Source organism: Leptonychotes weddellii, chromosome 10 (genome assembly GCF_054177405.1).
Source record: "Leptonychotes weddellii isolate Sample4059 chromosome 10, ASM5417740v2, whole genome shotgun sequence".
NCBI lineage: Eukaryota > Metazoa > Chordata > Mammalia > Carnivora > Phocidae > Leptonychotes > Leptonychotes weddellii.
Window position 1 is genome coordinate 38077517 of NC_138378.1, and position 10212 is coordinate 38087728.

Genomic DNA, 10212 nt, shown 5'->3' on the forward strand with positions numbered 1-10212 from the left:
CTGCTTGCTGGCCTCCTAGATCTGCTGGCAAGAGATACACACACACGTGCTCTCCTGATACCTCACTCTTTCAACTTAATCTTTGCATCTGCCAGCTTCCAGGCTCTCAAGGAGCATGCTCTGCCAGCCATCATGAGTCTTAACCAAAACAGGATTTTCCCATTAGGCAGAGACTAGTAAAGGAATTCTTTGTGTAATAGAGTTTGTAACTAGGTCAGAGGAATTTGTGTATGTGTGTGTGTGTATACACATACATACATGTGAAATGGGTCATTTTCTGGTATGTGGAAATGTGTTTAAGATGGATTTAACTATTCAGAATAATAGTTACTATTAATAAATTAACATTTTCATAGGAAACAATCTAGAACTTTCTATGCCTTAGCTAGTGTTTGCTTCTGAGCAGTTTCTGCTTATTGATTCACGCACCTGCCTGAAAATCTCAGTGGCATTCCCCTTGTCCTCTCAGGATGTGTTTTAAGCTGTCTTTCACGATAGGGTCCCTACTAACTTCAGCTTCTCTCTTCAGTATCCTGTTGCCACACAACCAGCACTTTGCAGTTAGGGTGAGCTTTTCTTCTCCACAAACATTTCTTTCTTACCCCAAGGTCTTCACACATTTTCATTTCCTCTCTGGAATATGTGTCTCTCTAGCCCCCATGGCCTCCCTGCCAAACACACAGGCACCCCTTTTCACCTGGCCAATTCTAGTCATCCTTCAGGCCCCCTGCAGACCCACTTTTTCTAGCCCTCCCATCTTCCTAATATGGGTTGGGCTTCCCTTCTCTGTGCCCTCACATTGCCCTATGGCACACACTGCATTCCATTCCAGTGGTTGTCTTGTCTCTCAGAGCATCAGCATCACCTGATTCTGGTGATTCAAGGCAGAGACCCAGACCCCACTTTCAGAGAGTGATTCATTCCAGGAGGATGGAGAACACTGTGCTGTTGTGATGACCTATTTCCTCATCTGTGGCCCTCCAAATTTGTAAAATGCCAAGAGCACACCTGCCTTGGATACTGTGTATTCCAGTTCCTACACCAGTACCTGGCATGCAGCAGGAACTCAGATATTTCTTGAAAGAATGTGTCAAGAGACCCATGGGAGTCAGGAATGTCAACAGTTGGAAAATCCAATGACAGCAATAAAAACTTGCTTTTTCAGTATCTTTCTCCTAAAAGTTAGGGAACCACAGATCTCAACAGGTATATGCTATGTTAGAAAAATAAAAATCTTTTCTTCTACCTTCCCCATTCCCATCCTGCTGTCATGGGTTGGCTAAAAAAGAGGAAAAACATGGGAAGCATGGAAAATCTGGTTGATAAAGGATAAACGCCGCTGTAAATAAACCTGTGATGTGCCTTTTTGTTTTTCTCCTAGGTCAGCTGAGGGAACAGCTCAGTTACCTTAAGGGTGATAATTTTTTTAGGTTCACTTGTTCCGATTGCTCGGAAGATGGCAAGGAGCAGTATGAAAGGCTGAAGCTCACGTGGCAGCAAGTGAGTAAAAAGCTCTCCCCCCTCGAATTCATGAGGTCGATCCTCCAAAGAATTTAGTGGAATGAATATTCAGAGAATGAGGAGCTTACTTCTAGGCTTTTGAGCGGTTTTGAGAGTCACTTTCTATATCACAATGAAAATCATATTCCAACTATATGGAGAAAGGAGTTCTTGGTAAAAATACTCAACTAACTTAGTGAATTAGGTTTGAGATTCTTGAAAACCTCAGATACACACAGAATTTCATTTATATATAATACCAAACTCTGATTTTAATGGAATTAAAAGGTTCACATTTTTTCTGGCAGCCATGTTTAGAACAATAAAACCATTTTTAAAAATGTAAAGATGGCCACATTAGAAATAGTTGAAAGGTATAATGTGGCAGAAGCCAACATAAATCTGGCTTTTCTGTATTTGAACACAGACATGCTTGAAAAATTTTTTTCAATGAATGCCTATGGCCACCTTTTAACCATCTTTGGTACCAGCACCCTAGTCCAAGCCAATTATAGCATGAACAATAGCTTTTTACTGATCTCCAGCTTGCATTAAATTTTTATGGTTTTGTTCTTATATTAATATGTCTATAACAGGGTACCAACGATAACAGTAAGTTCTAAAAATGACTGGAGTATACATACTGAGTGCCTCGGACAAACCCGGTGCTGTCATAGGCCTGGAGACTGCTGTGCTGAGTGAGACAGCTGGGGAGCTGGCATTCTAGGCATTTATTTTCAACAGTAAGCAGACAAACAAATAAGTTAATTACCCATAGCACTTTTTTTGCTAGGAAATAAGCAGGGTAATGAGAAAGAGTTTAGATGAAATGATCTTAGCCACTTAAGGTATTCCTTATAAACTGCAGTTGCTTTAGCAGCTTAGACTGTTACCTTAATTATCAGTGCTTCCCTAGGAGATGTACTAATGAAATCTGTCAGTGGTGAATTTAGGGAGCCTTTTTTGACTAGCCAAAAATATGCAAGTAGAAAATGAAGGGAAGTTTGTACTGAGGATATAACCTCATAAATGTAATTGTGATGTTTTTCTCAACATGTACATGGGATATTGCATTTAGGCAAGGTCAGATTAATATTAATAGATTATTCTGATGCATATACCCACGACAGATTTGTGTTTGATCTGCAAGTAGCTTCTCAAAAAGCTGTAAAGTGGAAGAAATAGCAAGTATGTATAGTTTATTTGCAAGAATACGAGTTTTCTGTGGAGGTTCTTTTGAAAAGAACAACCAGCTTTTGGTTATATTGCTTAGAAGATATAATATTGGTTCAGTTTGCACTTTTAATTAGACTAACGTCACTTGAAAATTATGTTTTCACTGCCAGAAGACAGATTGATGGGAGATAATACCCTGGTATGATGAAGTGGCAGATCAGACACTTGGTAGATCTGGTCTTGGTAAACTACTGACCAGTATTTCTAGTTGCACCTAAAAAACCGAGACTCTCAAGAAGGAGCTGAAAGAGAATCAGATGTTTTTGGATAGATTCTATTGATGTCACCAAATAGGTGGGTTTTCTATCCTTTTAAATCTTAAACTTTGTTGATTTTTGCAAGTAATAAGTAGAAATGCTTGTTTGATCACAAAATACCATTAGTAAAGCAGTCTGGTCTCCTGACCTTTCTTCCACGCCCTTTCTTGTGTCCTCTCCTCCTTAGTGATTTGTGAACCACAGTTGGAAATGCAGGAGAAACTCTATCATGTGTTTGGGAAGGGTAGGGTACTTGTTACATTCTCATCCTGGACACTTACTCTTCCATGGCAGGTAAAGAATGTACCATGATCTGTACTCATTATTTTTCTAGGTGTTTTCCAGCTTGTGAAGTGCCTACTGTGGCTCAGCCAGCCCTGAGCTCCTCCCTGGGGACACACTGTTACTGATGGGCTTGGGCTGCTAGTGGGAGAGCAGAAAATCCACCTGGGATTCCTTTTCTTCAGATTACAGATTCCAGGAGAGGAGGAAAACCATGTCCTTCATATATTGAGTTTGTAGTTTGCGCAGTAAATATTAAGTGATTATAGAAAAAGTTATTTTCAAGTAAATATATGAATTTTAACTTTTTAAATATTTCACACATACCAAAAAAAATATGTATATATATACACCAGAAATAAAGTAGCAGACAATGTCTCTATCACTGAGATTAACAGTGAATACATGTGTCTGAGGTAGTCTAGGGGTCTGGGAGTAGGCAGAAGAAGCTCATTTCAGTCTCTCCTTAAAGTATTTCTTGAACAATAACTTTTTTAAATTGTGGTAAAATATATATAACATGAAAGTTTACCATTTCATCCATTTTTAAGCATATAATTCAGCGGCCTTAAGTATATTTACAGTGTTTTGCAACCATTGCCGCTATCCATCTCCAGAACATTTTTATCTTCCCAAGCTGAAATTCCATATCCATTAAATAGTTAAGTCCCCATGGACAGTTTAACTGTTTTAAGGAAGATGTTTGTTGGCTGATGTGGACCTGTTGCAAAAATGCGTGGAAGAACTTGAAAACTCTGTTGATGGGGTTAATTGTTTGGTGGGCTATCTATAGGTTTCACGAGTCTAAGGAGGGGAGAGCTCGGGTAATGGAAGCGTCAGCAGTATTAGAAGTGTCAGCATTACCAGGCCCTTGGAGTCACAGGTTTTCCCATGGACCATCGGGGGTCTCAAGCTGTGAGCACAGGTGCTGGGGAGCCTGAGACGCAGTTTACTAGCCCCCTTACGTTTTCAGGATGCGCTTTCTGGAAAGAAGAATCAAGTTAGATTCTTTTCATGGATTCTTTGTCCCCTTTTCAATTTCAATGGCCCCAAATCAATCACTGTTTCTATTAGGTTGAAAACATAGTTTTGAATAACTGGTATCATTTTGTCCATTTACACAAAATTACATAATTCAAAATTGCATATAGATGTAAGAAGAAATGCCTGAAAGCATAGTCATTGAATGTGTCAGAAGTGATTGTTTCTTGATGGTAGATTTAGAGTGATTTTTACCTCCTCCCTTGCTCTTCTATTATTGAAATCTTCTACAGTGAACATGTGTTACTTATATTTCTGGAAAACACTTCCCAATTCGGGGCCATGAATGCATTACCTGTAAACGAGGAAGCTGGACCAGATGAGGAGTTTTCACGTGGAGCTCCGGGGGTGTCTTGGAGCCTCTGAGAGTGGGCTGAGCAGCCAGGCCTGTCGGCTCTGGGCCCCTGTCTAATGCTAATGTCATCCAAAGGAAGATTTCCATGTATGAAAATGGCCAAACACTGAGTAGATGGTGACTACATTATTTTCAGCTTTGAAATTCTGAGAGTCTTTTGTTTCTGCTCCTTACAGAGCTTAGAAAAACATATAGGCAGGGGTGACTTTCAAAATATTTAATAAAGATCAGCCCCAGCAGTCAGAAAATGTGGGCTGTAGCAGGTACCTGGAGGCCTCACGGCCAGAGGTTATCACCTTACCTAGTGCCGCATTGTGTAAGGTGGAGAGATGCAGGGACAGGGCTGGGGGTGGGGGGTGTACAACAGGTAGATTGCTTAGTTGCTTAGGATGGCAGTTGTTTATCATAATCAGTTCAGCCACACCTCAGCCCTGCATATGCAGCGTGTAAGGAACAACTGTACATACTTAGGTGGATTAGTGCTATTCATCTAATGAAAGCAAAACAGAAATAAAATTCTCTACTGAGACTATTCCAAGGTAGTATCCTTTCTTTAACCCTTCTGTTCCCCACCATTCCTGCTCAGATTATAAAACAACGAACATTTCCCCTGGAAGGTTAACATCCCTAGTCATGCTTTTCTCCCAGCCCTTGTTGTGTTTGTGTTCCAGGTTGTCATGCTGGCAATGTACAACTTGTCTCTGGAAGGAAGTGGCCGGCAAGGTTATTTCCGGTGGAAAGAAGATATCTGCGCCTTTATTGAGAAACATTGGACCTTCTTACTAGGGAATAGGTAATGTGATTTTTGAAAAACTTACACTTCCATGAAGAAGTAAAGAACAAAGTACATGAGGTTTGAGACAGCCTAACGAAGCCCCTTAGGAATTAGTACTTGTGGCAATTACAAAGAATATTTTTATTCCAGAAGATATTGTTACTTTTTTAAGTTAAAAAACTTATTTACAGAAACTAAAGTGGAAGTATATACTATTAAAAGTATAGGTTTCCAGGGACGCCTGGGTGGCTCAGTCGGCTAAGTGTCTGCCTTCGGCCCAGATCATGATCCCAAGGTCCTGGGATCAAGTCCCGCATCGGGCTCCCTGCTCAGCAGGAAGTCTGCTTCTCCCTCTGCCTCTCCCTTCTGCTTGTGCTCTCTCTGTGTGTGTCTCTCTCTCAAATAAATATATAATATCTTTAAAAACAAGTATAGGTTTCTAGACTTTTCTCATCCTACTTTAGAGGAAACTCTTAGTTTCTACTGAGCATGAAGAGATTTGAAGAGATTCTTAGAAAGTTAAAAAATAGAGCATTGGATTGCATGAGGCTGTTTAACAGTTGGATGAGTAACTCTGTAACGTGAGGATATAGGATCATTAAGTCCTTTTGAAATCAATATCTTACAGAAGGTCAGAGGAAGAAAAAAGTGGCAGTGACGGGCTGTACCTATTTAAATTGCTCCTCATTGATAGACTCTTACCCGTTCGGTATTTGTTTTTATTAACTAGCAGGTAGAACCTGTTGATAAAGTTTTGGTATTATAGCGCTTGGCAAAGTCTAGGCATGTTAATACACATACGGCTTGTTCATTCATTCCTCTCCATGATAGTGCATTGACTTTACTGCTGAGCATGCCTCCTTGGTGCTCTGCTTTGGCTCGGCAGACCTGGGTATGCCAGTGCACAGATATTGAGACCACATGTTTTAACTAAAGGTCCCTGCAGATCAACGAGATTTTTATTGCTATTAGGGATTAGCCATCTGAAGTCCCGTGTGAGGTTCATAAATCTTGCCTAATTGGGTCAGTGTAGACGTGCCACAGGCTCTGATCACAATCAGAACAGGGAGTTTGTGCCTGCCCTCACTCTGAAGGCACTGCAGCCTCTGTTTCCTGGGGCACTGAGAAGTCAGCTCCGCCAGCATCGCTCGGAGCTCAGGGCGGGCAGCCGATAGGAGCGGCGGCTTTCTGAAGGCTCGGCTGCGGGGAGAAAATAGAAGAGATTCAGTACGGTTGTACAAAAGGAGTTATTTTTGTTCTTGAGTTATTTAGTGCTACTAAGAAAAGAATTGACAGTATAACTGGTTCTTTTCTTAAAGAAAGGAAATCTGTTGTCTTAGTTTAATGATTTAGCACTATTTATGGAACTTAATATACCCCATTTATAAGGCGCAAGAAAGGGAAAAAAACGATAAAATTAGATCTTGGAACGTTTTCCTGATCTCTCAGTGCCATTCTGCTTAGTAGATTGTCTTCTGGAAGAAATTGGATTTAAATTGCCTGTTTTTAAGGATTTTGCCATATTTTAACATAAGTTGTTGAGTTGTTTCATTTGTTCATTTGTATAGCATGTTCTGAGAGGAATCAGCCAAGGCTTTTTTTCTTTTTAATACTTTACTGAAAGGCATTAATTACTCTCCAGTTTCTGTGTAGTTTAACCATTAAACTAGTGGGTTTTGGCCGTGTTAGTGTATCACTTGAATTACCATTTACTTATTTAAATCCAGTCACTTTTTTTTAAATAAATACATTTTTTTTTTTTTTTAAAGATTTTATTTATTTATTTGACAGAGAGAGACATAGTGAGAGCAGGAACACAAGCAGGGGGAGTGGGAGAGGGAGAAGCAGGCTTCCCGCGGAGCAGGGAACCCGATATGGGACTCGATCCCAGGACCCTGGGATCACGACCTGAGCCGAAGGCAGACGCTTAACGACTGAGCCACCCAGGCGCCCTAAATACATTCATTTTAAAAAGAAACTTCAAACCACCATGATAAGTAGAAAACCTGTATCATTTGCCGTACATAGAATGACACTATAAAAATAGGTATGCTAAAAATAAAACGGTGCTATTAAATTATAGCTGGATCAAGGCCTGTAAAGGCAATCAAGGCCCTCTGTCTTGATTAAAAAGGGTAGTAGCATGTGTTGGGGAGAACTTAAAGCAATGAACTTTCTCCTTGATCCCACCAGAAGGAATGAAAGATCACTAAAATTACTCTGTGTGGGGCGCCTGGATGGTTCAGTTGGTTAAGCTTCTGACTCTTGGTTTTGGCTCAGGTCATGATCTCAAGGTCGTGAGATTGAGCCCTGCCTGCTCCATGCTGGGGGTGGATTCTCTCTCTGCTCCTCCCCTGCCTGCTTGCGCCTGCGAGCTCACATGTGCGCTCTCTCTCTCTAAAAAAAATCACTCTGTGATTCCTTGTCACTCAGTTTCCTGCCTCAGTGCTGTCCTTCACTTTGGGAACTCTGCTGTCAGTATCCGTGATTGGAAAAGCCACATACCTGAAACCCCTCTCCAGAGGCAGTCACCACATACTCACATCTCTGTGTCTGAACGTACATGGAATCACTATGCCCCAGGGAAGCAGCATGCAGAGGACATGCACATTTAGAGTTTTTTCATAGCTACTGAAGATTTTAATTCTGCTATCCATAGAACATTCTTTAAATTCTTAACGATAAGCATTTCTCATTTGCCATAGAATCTAAGAGTATAGTATACTGTGTAATGAAGTATAAGATTTAATACATTTTCTTTCAGATGTTTACAGGCTTTACTTTTATGCCTTTAATGTTTTACTAAAGTTGAAATAGGTAAAGGTTTATTCAAATGACTTTATGTACCTATTGTGGAAACAAGTTTAAACGGATACGAAAGCTTTAATTAATTGCTGCAGCTTAATTGCCTTTGTATGTGTGATCATTTAATCTGCTTTTATAATCCTGGCCTTGAATTTTTCTAGGAGGTGTAACTTTTTTCTTTCAATTCCAGTGTAGTTTAACAGAGTGTTCTATTAATTTCAGTATATAGGAGGTATATCTTTGATTAGTGAAGAATACTTTGGGTTTTTTTTGTTTGTTTTTTAAAGATTTTATTTATTTATTTAGACAGAGAGACACAGCCAGAGAGGGAACACAAGCAGGGGGAGTGGGGGAGGGAGAAGCAGGCTTCCCGCGGAGCAGGGAGCCAGCCTGATGTGGGGCTCGATCCCAGGACCCTGGGATCATGACTCGAGCTGAAGGCAGACGCCCAACGACTGAGCCACCCAGGCGCCCCAGTGAAGAATACTTTGAATACTTTTCTCTATTACCATATTTCATTGATTTTTACGATGCACACATTTTTAAATTTTCACATCTCTGACAACTGGATACAAACTGGACACAATCTTGTAAGGGCTAGTGTGTCATAACTGATGGCTAGTTTTCTTTTTTTGTTGTACATAAAATGGTGTATCTTAAAGTCAATGAATCTTACGTTTGATGAAATATGATAAAACTCATTCATAGTATTTAAAAAATTTTTAAATGATATGACAAGGATTCTAGGGGGAGGGCAGAGTAGGAAGCACCAGAAGTATCTCCCCACCTAGAAAACAGTTGAAATGGCAGAATCTGTCTGATATAACTATTTTGGATCACTGGGTCTGTTTTGAAGGCTTGCAACTTCCAGGGGGAGGCTTGGAAGGTAAATTGCATTGATTTTGGTGGATTTCAGCTCTTAGCACAGTGACATTTCCCCATTCCACACCTTTCAGCCCCGTGGCAGCCAGCAGTGCACTTGTTCCCAAAGCAGCTTATACACAGCTTGTGGGAGTCAGGGTAGACAAAAAGGACCCTGTCCTCCAGATATCAGGAATCTGCTCTGATCACTGATTGCTGCTTCTGATCACAGAAATGAATATGAAGAGGTGGGTTACACCTGCCCTGAATTGTTGTAGACCTTTTTCCCTCTGGCTGCAATGACTTCAAGGGGACTTAAAAGGCCGGCACTTTCCTCCCTGCCTTCATTTTTCCCTTTGTCCCCTTTTTGGAGCCAGATATCGAAAACTGAGACAATCAAAAGTAACCACATACACAGAGGAAATTAGAAAGTCACCGTGTATGCCCAGGGGAATGACCAGAGAAGAACTTAAATTTATACCTCAGGCTGATCTTTGATACAGAGGCACCCTACAACAATCAGAAAAACAAAAACCCTTAAACCTCAGGGAAGGAAAATAATCTGATTTCCAGAGTTACTACATTTTAAATTCAAATATCCAGTTTTCAACAAAAAATTACAAGGAATACAAAGAAACAGGAGAGTATGGCCCATTCAAAGGAAAAAACAATAAACCAACAGAAACTGTCCCTGAAAACGACGTACCGATAGATCTACCAAAGACATTTATTTATTTATTTTTTATTTTTATTTTTTTAATTTATTTATGTTTAAGATTTTATTGATTCATTTGACAGAGAGAGAGAGAGCACAAGCAGGGGGAGCGGCAGGCAGAGGGCGAGAGAGAAGCAGGCTCCTCGCTGAGCAGGGAGCCTGACACGGGGCTCAATCCCAGGATCCCGGGATCATGACTCCAGCAGAAGGCAGATGCTTAACCAACTGAGCCACCCAGGCACCCCCAGACAAAGACTTTTTTTTTTTTTTATTCTTATGTTAATCCCCATACATTATATCATTAGTTCTAGATGAAGTGTTCCATGATTCATTGTTCGTGCACAACACCCAGTGCTCCATGCAGAACGTGCCCTCCTCAATACCC

At 40.6% G+C, this 10212-nt stretch overlaps 1 protein-coding gene across 1 annotated transcript in view; it reads left to right on the forward strand.

Moving 5' to 3' along the window:
• The window catches only part of KAT14 (lysine acetyltransferase 14), a 32613-nt gene that overhangs the window by 722 nt on the left and 21679 nt on the right, over positions 1-10212 (forward strand). Inside the window, exons 2-3 of the mRNA XM_031025304.2 lie at positions 1382-1500; positions 5343-5464. Of these exons, the coding sequence (XP_030881164.1) occupies positions 1382-1500; positions 5343-5464 (241 nt within the window). The remainder of the gene's footprint in view (positions 1-1381; positions 1501-5342; positions 5465-10212) is intronic.